The following is a 20,612-nucleotide window of genomic DNA, read 5'->3' on the forward strand; positions in this document are numbered from 1 at the left end:
AGACTTTATGGAGCAGTTTTATCATTCATTACTGAACAGTAAGAGGAATGCTATCAGAAGTCAGATACTCCCATATTTTACAGGCAATCATTTATATTTTACACATATTTTAACATAGACATCTACTGAATAATGAGATTTAGAAACAAAAAAAATCCACAGCCATACCAGAGATGGGAGTCAGCCAATAAATGATTCAGATAGTTCAAAAACATCACTTAAAAAACATTAAGAGCTCAATGAGAAAATATTTCTTCCCAGAAAGTCAAATTAAAGAGATTGAACACTTGGAAAAATTATTCATCAGTGTAGAAAGTGACAGCAACCCAGACAGAGGATTTTGGTTGAGTATATATAATATTTTAAATATAAATCTGATCAGAGTAGATTTTTAGCATTCAAAAAAAACCAACCCAAACCCCACAATTTTTAAACAGTTCAAGCCAGAGAGAAACCATTTCATATGAGAACCACCAGACAGGAAAATACCTGAGTGCTGGAGGGTCCAACTGCACGCCTTGGGACTTTGATGTCAAAACCACTTTTGGGGTCCTTCTCTCCCCTTAGAGCTGGGTCATTGAACGGCTCATGACCCGCTTCCCAGTCACAAACTGTCTTTCTGATAGCCTGCAAAACACTGAACACAGATGACACTACATCAGACCAGAATGCACCCAAGTGCACTGATGAGAACATTTTATTTTTTAAAAGCACTTTTCCACAAGCACAGAAACTTTGCAGGAGCTCAAGGTAACTCAGCGTAACCGCAAGCAATTTCATCAACAGCTTCAAGAATGCCACATCCATGAAACGATGGCTTCGTGCTGTAGATCAAAGAAGATAGTCCAGAGCCCTTCTTCTCTGAGAGAAGAGAGCCAACCTCTGAAACTGCTTCATCAGAGACAAAAGTCACTTGTCAAGAATTCATCTCTGGGATCCTCAGCAAGCTCATCAAGCCATTTTGTTCTCCCAAACCACAGAAAGGAGATTAATCGATCAAAACAAAGCAGATTATTAACCAAACTAAGGAGAGAGAATTCTGGCTTGAAATTTAAAGAGGCAGCAGAATTCCTGTTTCATACAGAGCTCTAGAATTCAGCTGGAATTTATACAAACATCTTCATACTTCTAACTCCACAAAATGAACTGGACTTCAGACACTTGTCAGAAACACAGCCAGCCATATCCTGTCGCATGCTGAATGATCAACCAAATGTCTCTTCCAAGATTCAAGGAGGTATGAAAAAAATATCTTCCAATTTCATTAAACCCCTGGGACAAAAAGACTCTTCATGCAAACTTGAGGATTAAGTCATTTGTTTATTTCTGGCCTATGATGATATTGTGGCAGTCAGAGCATTTAGCAACAGCCTAATTAGTCAAAGACTTTCACCTCTAGGAGTTTTTCAATGAAATGTGGGAGAAAACAAATGGCAAACAAGTCAAGATTAAAAGCAAACGATTAGGAGGGAAAAAAAAAAAAAAAGGTCAGGAAACATCACCAGTCACTGTGGGCAGCTGGAGTACTTGAAAGAAAAGCGTAAGGCTAATAAAGCCAAGAGCAGCCAAAGCTGAGAAAAAAGGCAGGATGCTAAGAGGGCAGAGATAAGACGGTGGGGTGGGATGTAAACAGGATATAAGGAGAGAAAACACTGGAATAATAAGGAAGGTAGATAACAACTTTTTTTTTTTTTCCAAATAAAAATACTAGTCTTGCTTTCAATAGTACAGAGCTTATCTTTACTTAAAACAAAAATCAGCTACAGTGAACACAAGATTTCCTGTGGCAGTCCTGAGTGGCTCGAGATAGTCCGGACTCTTACTGTCGCTATACTGGCAGCCACGCATTTTTCACTTCAGAATTCTGCAATTTCAAATACATACTCAACCAAGCTAACTTTGAATACCAGACAGGCTAGTAGGGGAGTATAGACTTAAAGAGACAAAATTTGACAGCTGTGCAATTCTGCAATGAGTTTAGTAAGATCTGGGGGAAAAGAGGATAGAGAAGATAAAACCAAGAATGCTACCTCTGAATGACATTTTTCTTCTTTTTAATCGCTTGTCTTAACGGCTCTCTAAGTGTGACTTGGGCAAAGTCCTGAAGAGCTGCATAAATGGTATGGCGAATGGCATGATTGAAAACACTTTCCATCCTTCCCATCAGCACTTGAAGACCTTTGATCATGGCAATCACCTGCAAAAAAGAGCGTATTTTTCTTATTTTGTTTGCATAACTGTATAATTGCTAAAAAAAAACACTTTTTAAATTAAAAAAAAAGAGAAAAAGGGAATTAACAAGTTCCAAAAGATAAAGGATAGTTCTTCTGTGGTCCTCCTACATACTGAATAGAGGAAAACATGCCCTTTCAAAATCAACACAGGGCATGCTGTCTTTAGCATCAGGTATAGAAAATACTAATAGATAACATTCTTCTTTATATAGAATTAATCTTTGGAAAATCCCTGCAAAAAAGATTTATCTTACCTCAACCAAAGCAAACTTCTCCTCACTAGTATAATTGTATCTTGTTGCTCTTTCATACTCTTCCGCATTGTCAGGACAATCTTTATTAGAATATTTGTCCGTTGGGTGTACCAGCTTCCACGAATACTGCAGTCCACGCAGCAGACCAGGGAGAAAAAGAATGGGTGGAAAAAAGAACAAAAGGCCTGAGAAACACAAAGAACAGCTGGACACAAATAAGAAGCTTTAAGAAATACTTCAGTGTCTTCAAGAATATCTGACAAATAATATTTGGTACTATTCTCAAAACCCGCATAAATTCTGAAACTACTGTTTAGTGTAAATGCCAAACAATAATTTGCATAACAAATTTTTTTGCAAGTCAGTGATCCTGTATTAGCTCAAAAAATGCAATTCACACTCTGCAGGTAATGCATTTCAGGGTATTTTGTACTGAGCAAACACTAGTGTAGGAAAAAGTCTATTTTTCACTTCAAGAACAAGAAACAGAGAGACCTCAGCATAACAAAAAAATCCATCACACCCACACACAAAAAGAGGACCTTCCAAGTGGGCCAAACATTCATATTCAGAATATAGAAGACAATGGGAATACTACTTTTTTTTTTTTTTTTTTGGGGGGGGGGACAGGACATGTTTACTAGACTTAAAGGTGTGAAAACAGCTATATTATCTGTGACAATATCATCTGCTTAGCATGTATTTCTCTTAAATACTGCCTTTTCAGTCACTGCAAACACACCTCAAAATATTCCTAAGCAGTGTCAGGCCGATATAATATCCACCAGGGTACAACTAGTGAAAAATCCTAGTCACAAACACAATTTTCTGACAGTTTGAGTCCAGCAAATAGTTAGGTCTGGTTGACATTATCTTTGCATAAGTGTTAGATTACAGACCAATATAAATTTGCCTACTATAATGGATTAACGGTTGCACTGATTTACCTGTGGTGAAGAAGAGCATCACACCCTGCAAACTAAGTGCTACAAATAGGACACTGAGGAAATTACTAAACAAAGATGAAGTATTTGGGGGGCATTAAGTTGCCAGGATTAAGTTGGACATCAAATGTATGTTGAAACATCTTATCCAAACATGATGCTGAACGAATGCAGAAGACATGTAAATAAGCTGGATACTCCAAAACAAATTCTCAGTAAGAGGACAGGGAGAAGGTCTTACACAACACAAACACAAGACTAACACAAACTTACACAAGAAGTACTTAAGGGAACCCATACAAATAGGACAAGGAAAAGCAGTGCTAACAGGCAAAAAAACCTGCTGGGGCCCTTAAAGAAAGTTTGTTCTGAAACTGGGAGGATAAAAACAGAGCTAAGAATGAGACATTTTCTAAAGAGATATAGTAAAATGGAAAATTGTCACTGGGAAGAGAGAAACTGAACACAGTAATCTGCAATGACACAAATAAAGGGACTAAGTCTGGGCATTGCAGAGGCCAGAAATAGATGACAGCAGCCTCTCTTAAGAAGGAGAACAAGATTTTCATCATAAAATACACTTATGATTTAAATTGGAATAGAATAACAGGAAAAAGTATGACTCATCAAGTGGCTTCTAAGAGAGGCAGTTGAAAATACAGAAGAGAAAGAAAACTGGGTCTCTAACTATGCCAATTGTGACCGCACTAGATTCAGGCACTGCAAATGGCTTGATGCTCCCTCAGACATCAGAGGCAGAGGAGGAGCAAGTCTGGCTTCTCTCATACAACACACCATCTGTTTCAACTCTTCCTAGAACATGCTTTGGTACAAGTAAGACATGCAGCTTTTATCTAAGTGTCTGCAGTATAAGAAGGACTCCTGCATCCCTCTCTTCAATTTTTGCCTTAAGCAGTTTGTCATAGGAAACAAAACATCACTTTTTTAACTGGCACCTGGTTTTAAAATAAATTATTAAAATATAGAGAAACAACTCTGCAGGTTCTTTATTTCACCCCTCCTTCATCTCCTCTCAAATTTTCCTTTCCTCAAATTTACTTTCCTTTTGACAAAAAGCCTAATCTAAAGTCAATGGGAGCCTTTCCATACATCTTTGTGTCTTTGATTAAGACCTTACATGCTTCAATTTATTAAGCAATCATATCTAAACAGAGACAGTTGAAGCTGTTCCGTCATCTCCTCTGTGACTGTGTTGGTATGGGCATTTCTAGCAGAACATAATTTTAAACAACGTTTAGAGAAAAATAATGAAGTTCTAGTCTACAAAATATACATATCAAGAACAATAAAAACATCTGGTCAAGGCTCACAGGTGATCACCTATCCATTAAATATAACAAGTTAATGTACGGTTAGAGATTGCACGAGCTACTGCATCTTCAAAGCAGCAACATCACTCTTAGCCTCCAAGAACTTCATGTGCTTTCCTCCGAGAATGTGGTTTGGAGTGAAGGAAGAGAGGATTTAAGGGAACAAAACACAACATGCATTTTTCATTCTGTTATAGCAAAGCCTGTCCAACTTCACCAAGCCACTTCTATCTCATCTGGTTTTATCTCCCAGGTAACATACCACTTCCATGACATGTGCACTCCACTGGGAAAGAAGCTGCAGGCCTTGGAGAGAGAGATCAAAGAGCTTCCGATACTCCGCATCTGTCTTTTGAGCTTCCTGTCGACCAGATCCAGTCACTACCTAGAACATCATTAAACAAAAACACAAAACCCACATCAGAACATGCTGTATCCAGCATTCATAGAAAAATTTCTGCATAGATTTCTTTTAAGCCCTAAAACAGCATCAGGTACCAGCACCTACATTAATATCAGCTTGGTCTTCTAGAGATTGACATAGCCAAACTTCACAGATTCGGGTAAAGAAGAGGAAAGCACTGGTGATCCCTAATCACGAAAATCTTGTTGCAGACGAATTCAAGACATCAGTTACTTATATTATACATATATATACACGTTATGTATATTTTATGTATGTATGTATGTATGCATGTGTTTACATGTGCTTTTTTTTTTTAACTGATTTCCTAACTTCTAGTTTCATTTAAACTGTTATGAGGCATCCATTTGGATTAAGGGCTAGAAAACATATTCCAAGAAAGACATGCCAAAAGTTCTATGATATATATCCTAGATATATACACTCAGAGAGAGGCAGAAGAATACTGCAGCTTGTATGATGTATCATTATTATTTTCAATTTAAATAGAGCAAAAATATCACGTAAAGAATGGGTACTAGCCCTGCAGCCAGCTTTTTTTCCATTGAGGTGATCAAGCTTTACCACTTACCTAGCTTGAGGTTTACTGCTCTTCAGGTACTTAAAAGTAACTGTTAAACAGTGACGTGAAATTTGCACATATAGCTCTAATCCCACATACCTCACTGTTGCTGTAACGAGCCAGTTCTGATATGAAACGCATATGGTCTTCTCTGATTTGGATCATCTGCTCACATATATTGTACTGGGGACTGCTGCTGGAAGACGTGCATGTCCATCTGTTTCAGAAGACAAAAAAACCCACCTAAATCAGTTTAGGCAACAAACAATATAACTGATACTGCAAAGAAAGATCCACAGTGCATGACTTCTTTCAATTCTTCCTTCCTCTCTATTTGAGGCCTATCCTCTCTTCGTACCTCTACCTCTGACCTCGCACAATCCGCTATTGATGGGCTGCCCTTCTGAGTTCAAACAGCACTTCTTCCAAGTCTTAAAAAAGAAACAACCTTTTTTCTTTTCTGTTCTTTTTTTGTTTCTTAAAGGCTGCTGCTATAAAATACAACCCAGCATCTCTCTTCGGGAGCATACACTTAGGCACATGACCAAAAAGAAATGAAAGGCAGGGCAGAAGCATAGGTACAGACTGTAAGATACATCTAGATTCCTTCAGATTAGGTTTCATTATTCTTGTTTAACTGTGGAGAGCCTACTGTATGCTCCCAACTATTAAGAATGCATTATAAAATACTATTAATATGTTATCAAGAGAGACACAAAAGACATGCTACCAAGAATGTCACATTAAGTAGCCCCATATTTTTAGTAGCTCAGTAGGCCCACTGCTGTTGATTTTCTCTCAGCAATTACATGCAGGTTATGTGTTTTTTTCTGCAGGAATTAAAATGCAAAGCACTACATTCTAAATTCAGGTAACTGCATGGAGGGAAGGGTCTTGGAGGAGCATGGAAACATTCACTAAAACAAAGCAACAACCATAGACAGTGGAACCATTTATGTAACAAATTGCTGCATTTTCCAGCTGTTTTGCTGTGCTGCATACCTAGCCAAAAAAAAAGAGGGGGGAGACAAGCTAAATTGCTGCTCCATATACAATATACACATGCCTATTTACCCATGCACTACTACTGCTCACCTTGCTTAGTAAAATCCTTCATTTCTTTTAAAGAAAGTTTCATATTTAAAGGAAAAAATAAAAATTAGTGATAAGGTTCATTTCCTCCAACCCAGGCGATAAGAAATGTCACAGACATATGAATGAGCTCAACGGTATAGAAAGGACTTTAAACAGCTTGTTTATGTTGTATCAATTACGTGAATTACATTAATAGTGAAACACCCATACCAAAAAGCAGACCAAGGTGAAAATCCTATTAAAGTAATTACCACAGATCCACAAACAGATTATGAAAAGACTCCAAGGGTCTGACTTTCCCCAGCCCAGATGATCCCCTCTTTGTTTCCTTCTCCCTCTTACCTGGATTTATTTTCCTCATAATGGGCACTGGTCTTAATGTATCTTGCAAGTTCAATCTGCATGTCTCCAAACAGTGGGACAACCTGCAACTGCTGTACACAGGGGTAAGTTAGATTAGATAAATTATTAAACAACAATCTTAGTGAAAGGAAATCATTATTTACCTGTATTATAATCCAAAGTGATCTTTATTCTATTTCATTATATTTAAAATCTAAGTGGAATTACCTTTAAAATCAGATATTAAGATCATATCGTAACCAACCTTGAAGAACTTGTCTATCTTGGCTAAATTTATCCTTTTCTTTGCATCAAGCTTATAGATGTTACTGACACTTCCATCCATCAGGTACAATCCAAAGCCCATAACCTAAAAAAACAAAAATCAAACCTCTCCGTAAAAAGTCCTCAGGTAAACTGCTGCAGTCCTGAAACACCCACTCTCCATCAAACAGAATATATTTTCAAATACATATATTTCTGTAGTATTCTTTTACTATACATATATTAGTAGTTTCTACATTAACATTAGCCTGACCTTAAAATATGCTAATTGCTTGTATAAAGGTTTAGCATAGAAGAAAATCTCACTGAAACTAGAGTCCGGCTATTTTTAAACAGCCTTTTTTTCCACTTCCATTTTATTAATATTCTGTACGAGTAAACTGGTTGTAACAGAAGTTTAGATCTAACATCTCTGAGCATTGCTTTTTACGGCTTTCAGCACATCTCTGAATTGTACACAGAAGATGCTCAGAAGCATCTGAAAAAAAATCGAGTTATATTTTATCCAATTTATTCATTAACATATAGTTATAATTCAGCATTTACAATAGTAGGAGCTGAGCATGAGCCACTGTATTCTAAGCATGCATTTATTGAAAAGAAGGCCTAAATAAGAAAGACATGCCAGACACCCCCACAGACAGAATGCAAATGTTCTAGAGTTTGTGTATGGTCTCAAGAATCTTCAATTTTATCCTAATAAACAGAGCTCTTCAGAAGTTAAACACTGAAGTGAGTCAAAAATATTTGTCATGAGGCAAATTGTCGATTTTTACTCTACACCTTTTCTTCCACTGCAAGACATGCAGCTGATATCAACAAACTCCATATTGCCCAGTACGCTCTTATCTATGTACATATTCCAGCTAACTAAACTTACCAACTCTAATTTGAAGCTACTTCTTCCCTGAAATATTTGATACATGGCCTCACCTCCAAAAGCTTTTTATACAAACTTGATACATATCGAGAAATAAAGAACAGTAGTTCCTTTCTGCTGTCATTATACTTCATAGAAACACAACGGCATAGAATCGGTTTCCTAGCAAGGCTGAAGTTCAACTGTGTCAACTTCAATTTATGAAAAACAAAAATGGATTAGAAGCTTTCTAAATATATTTAGCACATAATATAATAAAAAGATACGGTGGGGAAATTTGAATTATCTCATTAATCTTAAATGAAAAAACCCAAAACCAATAAACAAGAATTCTAACATCCGTGTCTTGCCTGAACCACTCTTTTTTAATTTTGTAGCCAAAAGATACCTACTTTTAAAAGCATATGTTTCTCACTGGGTGTTAGATACATTTTGTTTTCATAGTAGTCCACACACAAATTCACAATATCTGCAAGCAGCTCTTCATAGCCAACAATTACCTCCAACTGCTGCTGTAAAGACTGGGAAAAAAAGAAGAAAAGGGTATTAGTTATAGTTACACTCCCTGGGGAACAGTAGTTACTACCAAACTGGAGGACTTTTACGTTAATGGTTTTGTAAAGCATTAGGTACTTTGCAAAAAGACAATTAAAGCTTACTTGTGTTATCTTGTTGTGGTTGGCAAGGAACATGGAAAGGTTCTGTGATTCTTGAATGGACTGAGGATCTGCCATTTTCCTCAGGAACTGAGCAGCTCTTTGAAAACAGAAGGAAAAAAAAAAAAAAAAACTATTTCCCTTCAACAGGACTGTTGTTAGCAAAACACCCCCATCCCCAAATCTGCCAGGGGAACTGTTCAGTTGTCAGCACATCTTTAAGTGTCAATAGAATGGCGTGTCATTTCCTGCTCATACAGGATTGTCAGTCTTAGTGCATCTCCCATCTCCAAGCTCCCGGATCACGCAGAAAGAGATCTTGGCAGATACGGCCAGTACTTTTTTTGCCAGAGCTTTATAAAAATGAGCTATCCAAGCACAAGCTATGGACTTAACAAAAATGTGTCAAGAACCTGTTTATTAAAAGACAAATGGAAGTTTTTTTGAGAAAACAGTTGAAAAGAAACGCAAAAGTCCACCACAAGAGAGATACTGACTTAATTTATCCCAAATGAACTAGTTTACAATCTCAAATCCCTACTGCACTCTAGTAAAAAGGCCTCATCCAACCCAAACCAAAAACCACTGAATATATCCCTCAACTGATGGGGGCAGCAGTGGCTCTACACACCTGAGCCACAAAACAACCCAAGAAAAGTCAGCCTCCCACAAAACAAAATTTGTCCTTCAGAAGCACACCTCCAAAGAAAGAAGAAAGGCAAACCAAGTAAGTTTGAGAGTTCTGCACAACAATAAGTACAAAAGGCAACTACTGCTTGAGGTAGAAGTTTAATCTAATGTATGTAGAAGCAGCATAGATAAAATTGGCTACTTATTACCTGAATGGTTTTCTTTATGAAAGACCACAGATGCTACAGCTGGCATAAAGATGGTTTTCCCCTGCTCTGACCACTATGTTCAAAAAATGATACTTGATACCATTTGGAAGCTTAAGCACAAAACTTGGCCACTGATATCCCAACATCCTCCCCGTTATACCTGTGGTCACAACAACTTTGAACAGCAAAGCTGAAATGTCTTAAGAACAAATGTAACAACTGTCAGCTACAAACGTGAAAAGTGGATGTATGGAATGGAACAAAACAGAACAGAACAGAAGTAGCACAAGTGACAAGAAAGCCACTTCCTCTCAAACTTAAAAACAAGGCATATTCATTATGTTTAGCGTACACCAAGACAAATTTTTGGCAGCTTGGTATTAAAAGGCAGGAGAACCTTTTGCATCTTGGAGAACTGCATAAAGAAAACAGATTTACTCAACCAACTAACTGCATTCAATGCGTCCCTAGGTTCAAGGTAAATCTGTCCCATGTATGACGGAACTGCTTTTGAGGAGAAAAATGTCAGAAAAAGGGCAACTGCTGCCATCTCGTGGGAGGCCTCATCCTGGCAGCAGAAATCCAGTTCCCGATGCTCCTCATCGCTTACCGCTTGTATGCTGAATGGTCGTTCTTCACACTGCATTTCATATTTTTCAACTCATCCAGTACGGCAAACATGTTGATGAATTTGCCCAGCGTGATCAGATATGCTTCAGACACAAAATCCTTCCTCCGCTCTGCGTGGCACAAGCGCCTCACCTCCCCACAAAATCGTTCAATTGCATTTCTCTAACAGCCAAAAAAAAAAAAAAAAACAGGGAGTAATGACATTTCCCAGAAAAAAGTTACACTATGTAAGCGGAGCTGGTCCAATGAAAAGTGTTGTTGAAACAGAAAAATGTTCCAAGCATGCGAGGCTAACAAGGCATCAGCACAGACTTTCCAGCTCCATCTCTGTGTACTTGCTGTGTGCTACAAGTGTTACAAGTGATTTTTGCCACAGAGCTTGCCTGGCACAAGGGGCAAGGTTATTTTTTGCGGATTAAGGTCACAAAAGTTTAAAATCCCTTTGAAATAAGTGATTTCACCTTCTTCATAAAGAAAATGTATATGCATCAAAAGGTAGATTATAGGTATATTCTCTCAAAAGAAAAAAACCCCACAGCACACGGATTTATAGCACTAAATGCCAACTGCAAAATCATTCTGCCTCGTGTTTATTTGAATGCTTATTTCCAAGCACACTTCAGGCCATTTAAGATGGCAATTACAAGTGTAAAAAGGAGAGCAACTTCCGAATGTAAAGAGGAATCTGTTCCGAGCTCAAAGCACTTATTTCCTTGAAAACAAGGAGGTTGTTTGTAGTCAGTAAGATCGTCAGTTGAGGAAGACAACAGGAAATATTACATTTCATTCAGTCTCCTCTTCCTGTGTGCTCCAGGGCTCGGGGCTCTAGCTGCTCTGGCTCCCTCCAAATAATGCCTGGAAACATCCTCACTCCATTGAACCAAATGGCAAGCTGCCAGCGTGGGAGGAGAAAGCAAGACAGACTGCTATTCATCAGCGTCCCTGTAGCTCGGGTGGCTGGCAGGTCACAACAACTGGCTTAGCTTGCCTCAATTATGAATTTCCATAGCAGAGCTGCACTTGCTGCTTTGGTGCCCAGATTCATGGATCCCCCATACCCTCAATGAATGGTTTCAGTGCTGAGAAGCTTTTACGTCAAACATACTTCTTTTTCCTTTCTTCCTAAAGTGCCAGAATTGTCCCCATGTGCTACATAGGGACAATATAGAGCTGTTGGAAAATGTTAATTTAGCTGAAGAGTTAGAGTTTAATTAAGTAAGACTAGAATTATAGGTTATGTAGATTGTATTTGGCAATTGATATGTATTGTATTTAGCCTTTAACTTCGTTGATCTTTATAGTTAAGTTTGTGCAGACTTCGTTTGTATCTGTAGACAGTGACAGTTTTCTCACAGACCACATATAACCTTCACAAGTATGATATTAGGGAGTGCTTAGAAAGAATGTACTAACAACCTTATCCGAGCAGAGCCTACGCTTTCACTAACAACCTTATCTGAACACAGTCTACATTTGTGAAGGCCAGAAGCATACCAAGGGCAGTTAACCGAAGATAAAGAAATGCAGGTGTCCACAAATGATGAGACAATTTTCGAATACATATGCATGAAAAATGATGTAACCTGTTGAATATACATTAGATTATGAAACACTTTAGGATTAAATTGCGGACGCGCCGGGATGGTCTCGGAACCTGATTTGGGTATACCCCAGGTTCCCGGGGCCTCGAAATAAAGCACCACATATAACCTACCTGGACTGGTTATGTGTCTGTCTCTACGCTAACAGTTTTGGCGACCACGAAGGGACTTCGTGGGCATTGCTGAGGCGGCCCGCATCGATCTCGCTCCAGCCGGCACCGAGTGATTCTCGGGGAGCTCCATCGACTGCAGCCGACCTCCGCTGCCCCCGACGGACCTGGGCTATCGGTAAGACACGGTGCTTTATCGGGAATGGTACCAACTTTGTCGGGTCATCTGCCTAATTGGGAATAGTGCTAAATTTTCCTACGGGTCCTGTGCCCAAATCGGAAAGGTACCATATTTTCTGAATCTGTCTGGTAAAAGCCTGCCTGTTAGACGCGGCGAAAGCTACGCTTGGTTGGGCTAGGGAGCTCCGGAGGAAAGCCTAGGCGCCGTCCGTAAGACAGCAGCGAAAGCTCTGCAGGCTCGGCATCAGTGATCTGTTCTGCATTCTCGGTATTAGTGATCTGTTCTGTATTTTCCAGTAATCTGTATTATTTGTTACCCGTATCATTCCTACTCTGTATTATTTGTTTTGCAGGTTCGGCAACAGTGTTCTGATCTTGTATTTTTCAGTAATCTGTATTATTTGTTACGTGGAAGTTCGTTTAGTTTGTTGTTTGGTACTGGTCTGGATTGTTATAAAATGCCACCGATACCTAAGTCATCACCGTTAGGGTGTATTCTGATGCATTGGAAAGAGGGGCAGTTTGGGCAAGAAATGCGGAAAAGGAAATTGGTTGAGTATTGTAATGTATGGTGGACACAGTATGATTTAGAGGGTCAGGTTCGTTGGCCTGAGAATGGAACTTTAGACTATAGTACCATCCTACAATTGATGCAGTTTTGTAGGCATGAGGGCAAATGGGATGAGATACCATATGTAGAACTGTTCCTTATTTTGAGAGGGAAAGAGGAGTGGAAGAAGGCGTGTGGGATAATGGTCGTTAGTACAAAATCGGATGAGCAGTGTAAGGGATGTGTGACTGAGAAGAAATGTATGAAATGTCTCGCAGTGGAAAATGTTTTGCAGCATAAGGAGGATGATGATTTTGATTCATTAGTGGCTCCGTCGGCCCCACTAGCCCCCAGAGATACTGGAGTAGAAGGTGATGGGGAGGATGAGGTAGAAATAGAAGAACAGGAGTATTCCACTACCCCAGTATCCCACCGAACACGGCAACGGGATATTCAAGTTAAACAGCAGGCACCCAGTGCTATATTAGCACCGCTTCGGCAGGGGGTTGGGCCAGAAGGACCCGTGTATGTTAAAGTACCTTTCACTCCAGAGATCTGATGCTCTGGAAACAATCTGCTGGAACTTATCGGGAGAACCCGAGTAAAGTGGCGAGTTGTAAAGATGATTCTGAAAACCCAAAATCCTGATTGGGATGATATACAGGTATTACTAGATACTCTAATGGACTCCACAGAGAAGGAAATGGTGTTGAGAACTGCCCGTGAGCGAGTTAGAGAAGACATTAGGCAGGGGATTGTCACAGGGACAGTTGATCAGAATTTTCCAACTGAAGATCCCATGTGGGATTGTAATACTGCGAGAGGAATGGGAAATCTGAGGAGATACCAGGAATGGATAGTTGTTGGAGTACAAAATGCTATGCCAAAAACAATTAATTGGTCGAAACTGTATAATGTCAGGCAAGAGAAAACAGAATCCCCGTCTGCGTTTTTGGAGCGGCTTAAAGAGGTGGCGAGGAAATACACAGATTTAGACGTAGAAACAGAGCAAGCTAAGGTGCAGCTGGCCCTGATTTTCTTAGGGCAGTCGCAGGATGATATTAGAAAGAAACTGCAAAAACTGGAGGGCGCGGAGCTGCGTAATTTGGATAGACTATTAGAGACTGCTTGGAAAGTGTACAATAACCGCGAAAGGGAGAGTTCTCAAAGGCAACAGCGACATCTACTGGCGGTGATGCAGGGCAGAGGCCAGCACAACCCTGCAGGTCGAGGTAGAGGAAGAGGCTCGATGCGCGGACGGGGAAGGGGGGCTGGATTTAATTGCTTGCCTAATGACTTAGGACCTAGGCTGAATAGATTAGGCATTAACCAATGTGCATATTGCAGGCAGGAGGGACATTGGAAGAATGCGTGCCCGTACAGAATGAGGCAGAGTTTGCAGCCGGGAAACCCATTTGGAAACACCGAAGTAGCCAAGGCAATGGTTTTGGGAGACTATGAGAATCAGAGCTGACTAGGATCAGGAAAGGATGAACCCCTAGTGAAAGTAAGACTAGGGGGGAAGGAGGTGCAATTTTTAGTAGATACTGGTGCAACATACTCGGTTTTAAATGATTTATGTGGACAGATAGGGAAAAAGACAACTACAATAGTGGGAGCCACAGGGAAAGAGGAAACCCGGCCATTCATGCAACCCCTAGAATTACGATTTGGGGGAAAGGAAATATGGCATGAATTTTTGTATATGCCTGATTGTCCAATCTCCCTGCTGGGACGGGATTTGTTATCTAAATTAAATGCGAGAATTGTCTTTGAGAATGGAGAATTGATTATGCAAGTTCCAGAATCGAAGTCAGGACAGATACTAGTGTTGAAGGAAAATCCAAAAGTTCAAATACCCAGAGAAGTAGAAGAGGCAGTGATCCCTACAGTATGGGAAACTGATATACCAGGGAAATCGAAAATGGCTCAACCGATAGTAGTAGAATTGAAGGAAGGAAAGAAACCAGTGCGAATAAAACAATATCCCATCAAATTAGAGGCCCGATATGGGATAGTGAAAATTATTGAAAAATTTTTAAAATTTGGAATATTAGAAGAATGTGAATCAGAATATAATACCCCAATTTTCCCAGTAAAGAAACCAAATGGAGAATATAGATTAGTACAGGACTTAAGGGCTATTAATGAAATCACGAAAGATATACACCCGGTAGTAGCTAACCCATACACATTGTTAACATCTGTGAAGGAGAAATACAAATGGTTTACAGTACTTGATTTAAAAGATGCCTTCTTCTGTATTCCTCTCGACAAAGATAGTAGGAAACTCTTCGCTTTTGAATGGGAGAACCCACATAATGGACGAAAAATGCAGTTAACATGGACAAGGCTTCCACAGGGATTCAAGAACAGTCCAACGCTTTTTGGGAACCAGCTGGCAAAAGAATTGGAATCATGGACAATGCAGGAGAAATTTCAGGTACCACGGTCACAATATCTTCTGCTACAATATGTGGATGATATTTTAATTGCAACAGAACACAAATCAGTATGTATCCAGGTGACAATTGGAATTTTAAACCAATTAGGCCTTAACGGGTACAAAGTCTCGAAAGAGAAAGCTCAAATTGCCTGCACAACTGTATTATATTTGGGTTGCGAAATAACACAGGGACAACGACGACTAGGAATGGATCGTATTAGAGCAATCTGTGCGATTCCAGAGCCTCAAAATTTACATGAATTAAGGACATTCTTGGGTATGGCAGGCTGGTGTAGGTTGTGGATACTGGATTATGGACTTATAGCAAAACCTCTGTATGAGGCACAGAAGTCACCAACTTTCATCTGGGAAGGACCTCAGAGGGAGGCCTTTAAGAAATTAAAAGAAGCCCTGACTAAGGCACCAGCATTAGCCCTGCCAGATTTAACTAAGGACTTCCAGTTGTTTGTCCATGAAAGGCAACGGCTGGCACTAGGGGTCTTGACACAGAAGTTAGGAAGCTGGAAACGACCAGTAGGGTACTTTTCTAAACAATTAGACCCTGTGAGTGCTGGCTGGCCATCATGTTTGAGAGCGGTAGCAGCAACGGTGACCCTGATACAAGAAGCCAGAAAACTGACTTTGGGGAAGCATATTGAGGTATATGTGCCTCATATGGTGTTAACAGTCCTAGAGCAAAAAGGGGGGTATTGGCTTTCCCCTAGCAGGATGATGAAATACCAGGCAGTACTGACCGAACAAGATGATGTAAGTTTAAAAACAACTAATTTGTTAAATCCAGCAGCCTTCTTAGGAGTACCTATGGAAGACGGCCCTTTGGAACATGACTGTGTGGAAGTTATCGAACACACTCATGCAACAAGGGCTGACTTAAAGGATACCCCACTTGAACAGCCTGATCAAGAACTTTTTACAGATGGAAGTAGTTATGTAGAAAACGGGACACGATACGCCGGATATGCGGTAACCACGCAAAATAGGGCAATAAAAGCAGAGGCTCTTCCTGTAGGAACTTCAGCACAGCTAGCAGAAATAATAGCTCTCACGAGAGCCTTGGAATTGAGCAGGGATCAACGAGTAAATATATGGACGGACTCAAAATATGCATTTGGAGTGGTTCATATACACGGAGCACTATGGAAAGAACGAGGACTCCTATCTTCACAAGGTACGAATATAAAATACCAAAAAGAAATTCTGAATTTGATAACTGCTGTACAGTTACCCAAACAGGTGGCGATCATGCACTGTAAGGCACATCAAGGAGGAGATTCCAAAATAGCTGAAGGAAATGCGTTAGCAGACCGGACAGCTCGACGGATTGCACGACAGGTATCAAATATGATGGCCTTAATACCCACGAAGGTAAGCCCTTTACAAAATTATTTAACACAGAAGCCGAAGTACTCGGAGGAGGACGAGAAATTAGCCAGATTACTGAAGGCCCAGTTGGGTTCAGATGGATGGTACCTAACTGCAACCGGACAAGTAATTGTACCAACAACTATTATGCGGACAGTTTTACAAACAGAACATCAGAAATGTCACTGGGGAGCAGAAGCTTTAGTGGCATATCTAAAGCGCAGCATAATCTCAACACGGATGTTAACAATGGCAAGGTCAATAAATTCAAAATGTGAAATCTGTTTGAGGAACAATCCGGTGGTTAGGAAAGGAGTAGAAATGGGACATATCAGAGTAGGTATGGAACCGGGTGATTATTGGCAAATTGATTTTGTAGAATTACCTAAAAGTCAAGGATACAGATATTTGTTAGTTGGGGTTGACACTTTTTCTGGGTGGCCGGAAGCCTGTCCTTGTCGCACCAACCAAGCTAAGGAGACAGTGAAATGGTTGCTGCGGGAGATTATTCCACGATTTGGGGTACCCCTAGGCCTATCTTCAGATAGGGGACCGCACTTCGTAGCAACTATAGTTCAAGAGGTAAGCAGAATGCTAGGAATCTCTTGGAATCTCCACACACCGTGGAGACCACAGTCAAGCGGGCAAGTAGAAAAGATGAATCAGACAATTAAGCGGCAGATCAGTAAAATATGTCAGGAGGCTAAAATTCAATGGCCACAGGCGTTACCAATAGCACTCCTAAGGATAAGAATTAAGCCAAGGAGTGGGATGACAGTAAGCCCTTATGAAATCCTTTTTGGGAAACCATATGAGGCGCCGCAACCAAATCTAAATGTGCATATAAAAGGGAATCAAGATGTATATAACTATGTACTGTCTCTCAGTAGAACTCTGACGCGACTACGAAGTGCCCTGATCTGGAACCGTCCGTTATCATTAGAAAATCCAGTACACGAAATTGAACCAGGAGACCAGGTCTACGTTCGAGATTGGAATGAAGAACCACTAAAAGAACGGTGGAATGGACCATACTTGGTACTACTAACAACATTTACTGCGGTAAAAGTAAAAGGAATAGACTCTTGGATTCATTATACCCGAGTGAAAAAGGTTCCTAGAAATTGGGAAGTAGAAACTCTTGGACCAACAAAACTGAGACTGAAAAGCAGATAAATGTCGTGTTTGGTGTATAGTACCTTAATTGTAACCTGGTCTTTGACATCCCTAATGGTTATCACTTTTGTAAAGGTTCCGCAGAAAAAGGAAATGATGAAATCTGTCACTGGACAAAATGCCACTCTGTTTTGCAAGTTCAAAAACACTGTCCCGGGGAATTTAGAATTAGACAGGTATGGATGGAAATTAAAGGGAAAACAGAACTCTAGAGGCAAGGTATCAAATAAATTCTGTTTACGTAACCCCCTTCAGGATCATGGGATAAAGGCAGGACATTCATACTATCAGATTCCTCTGGACAGTGATATACTTATCTATTGCCTATTGGATGATCCACTACCTAGGGAGTTTGGATGGACAAGGAAAGGGAAGAAAGTCCCTAACGATAACAGGCATTTAACAGAATTAAGATCAGGAGGAATGTTAGTTCAGACTATTAAACAAGTAAATGAATCAGATATGGGAGCATATAGATGCCAATACCAAAATGAAACTGCTTCTGGATACAGTGAAATAAACATCACTAGAATTAGAGTAAAACGAGCAATAGAATCAACCCAACTACCCCAGGTAATGAATATACCTCGGGGTGATTCTGAAGAGAACCTGATAATTGGCTTAATCAAAGATTTTGCAAAAATACAGAATACTAGTAGAATTACAGCATGTTTACCCTTGCCGAAAACAGCAGGGGAACCAATAAAATGGGGAATATTGACCTTTCCATTCCCAAAGAATGTAGGGAACAATACAGTATGCAAACAAGAAACGAGAGTGTTACAGGTGAAACAAAAACAGTATATAAAGCAGCAATGGAAATGGCCAGGAAGGCGAGAGGATTGTTACAAATTACTAAACCATCAATTTGTCCAAATGGGTTCAATGTTTAGTTTTGGAGACGTGGGATGGTGTACATATGATGTGGTTAAAGAAATCATAGCCCCTCAGGAGAAGAAGGAGTGGGTATGCCGAGAAAAGGATGAGATAAACACAAAATGGGATTCTGTCTGGTCAACCAGCATCTTACAAAAATTCCAATATGGAGGTGACACACCTTGGTGTTTCAGATGGACAGGGAAACAGAGTGTCACAAATGATTTAGCATTACTGGCGACTAACAAGGTCAGTCGGGATGTCATTGAGAGTGTTTCATGGTGGAACTGCTCTAAGACTTTTGATTGTGACACAGACCCTAAACAAATCGCAATCCCTCCTGTAAGAATAGCTTTAATAACAGGATGTTCATGTCGAGATCTGAAAATTAACGGAAAAGTAATACCGATCCCAGAAACAGATTGCAGATACTCGACAATACATAGTATGGGTAACTTTGTATGGGCAGCTAACGATGGAACCTGGACTACCCACCTCCCAGTGACAGGACCAGTACGGGAAATAACTTTAGGCTTACCTACCCTATGCCCGATTTGGAAGCGATCCCCTTTTAAAGGTGGATTAGAAACCTTACAGATTCGAACTAAAAGAGACATAAACAATGATATTGAAGATATAGATGACACTTGGCAAGAACCTTCAACTGGAGTTAAAGTAGGCTGGGCGCTGGAATCTCTTTTTGCTCAGGTAGCTGCTTATCGTAATAGGGAAATGATTTATGATTTAATTGGACAAACTGAAAGACTAGCTAGAGTAACCAAGAAAGGATTCAGAGATCTAAATTTGCAATTGCAGGCCACAACCAAAATGACCTTGCAGAACAGGATGGCATTAGATATATTGCTACTAAAAGAACATGGAGTATGCGGGTACCTCAAAGACCGAACTGATCATTGCTGTGTACATATACCAAATGTAACTGCGGACATAGAATATGATATTTCACAACTCGGGAAAATAGAAAAGGAGGCTGAAAGAGAAAAGGAGGTAATTAGTCATAACTGGATCGGGGAACTGTTCAATGGATTAGGAATTCACCTTACTGGCTGGATTCAATCCCTGGCTGAAACACTATTTACCCTCCTGATTATCTTTCTCGCGATTTGTTTAGTATATCTGTGTATCCGAAAAGAAATTGTTCGTAGAAGCAATTGGACACATAGAATCATCAGAGCCATCACACGAGAATACCCTCAATACCCAACACTGCAGCCGGTTTACCAAGAAACAGCTGTGTAAATGAAAATACTTGCAGAAAGTGAAGTATTTTCAAAGGGGGGAAATGTTGGAAAATGTTAATTTAGCTGAAGAGTTAGAGTTTAATTAAGTAAGACTAGAATTATAGGTTATGTAGATTGTATTTGGCAATTGATATGTATTGTATTTAGCCTTTAACTTCGTTGATCTTTATAGTTAAGTTTGTGCAGACTTCGTTTGTATCTGTAGACAGTGACAGTTTTCTCACAGACCACATATAACCTTCACAAGTATGATATTAGGGAGTGCTTAGAAAGAATGTACTAACAACCTTATCCGAGCAGAGCCTACGCTTTCACTAACAACCTTATCTGAACACAGTCTACATTTGTGAAGGCCAGAAGCATACCAAGGGCAGTTAACCGAAGATAAAGAAATGCAGGTGTCCACAAATGATGAGACAATTTTCGAATACATATGCATGAAAAATGATGTAACCTGTTGAATATACATTAGATTATGAAACACTTTAGGATTAAATTGCGGACGCGCCGGGATGGTCTCGGAACCTGATTTGGGTATACCCCAGGTTCCCG

The 20,612-nt window shown here is 39.8% G+C and overlaps 1 protein-coding gene across 4 annotated transcripts in view; it reads right to left on the reverse strand.

Moving 5' to 3' along the window:
* The window catches only part of CYFIP1 (cytoplasmic FMR1 interacting protein 1), a 93,515-nt gene that overhangs the window by 48,617 nt on the left and 24,286 nt on the right, over positions 1–20,612 (reverse strand). For 3 of the 4 annotated variants that reach the window (XM_054055712.1, XM_054055707.1, XM_054055725.1), the window contains exons 6-15: positions 10,457–10,638; positions 9,011–9,107; positions 8,744–8,872; positions 7,452–7,556; positions 7,187–7,278; positions 5,849–5,966; positions 5,026–5,148; positions 2,489–2,614; positions 2,031–2,197; positions 490–637 (exon numbers count right to left, since the gene is read on the reverse strand). In XM_054055712.1, the coding sequence (XP_053911687.1) occupies positions 490–637; positions 2,031–2,197; positions 2,489–2,614; positions 5,026–5,148; positions 5,849–5,966; positions 7,187–7,278; positions 7,452–7,556; positions 8,744–8,872; positions 9,011–9,107; positions 10,457–10,638 (1,287 nt within the window). The remainder of the gene's footprint in view (positions 1–489; positions 638–2,030; positions 2,198–2,488; positions 2,615–5,025; positions 5,149–5,848; positions 5,967–7,186; positions 7,279–7,451; positions 7,557–8,743; positions 8,873–9,010; positions 9,108–10,456; positions 10,639–20,612) is intronic. The other variant, XM_054055717.1, reaches the window with a different exon arrangement.

This window comes from Cuculus canorus, chromosome 1 (genome assembly GCF_017976375.1).
Source record: "Cuculus canorus isolate bCucCan1 chromosome 1, bCucCan1.pri, whole genome shotgun sequence".
Classification (NCBI taxonomy): domain Eukaryota; kingdom Metazoa; phylum Chordata; class Aves; order Cuculiformes; family Cuculidae; genus Cuculus; species Cuculus canorus.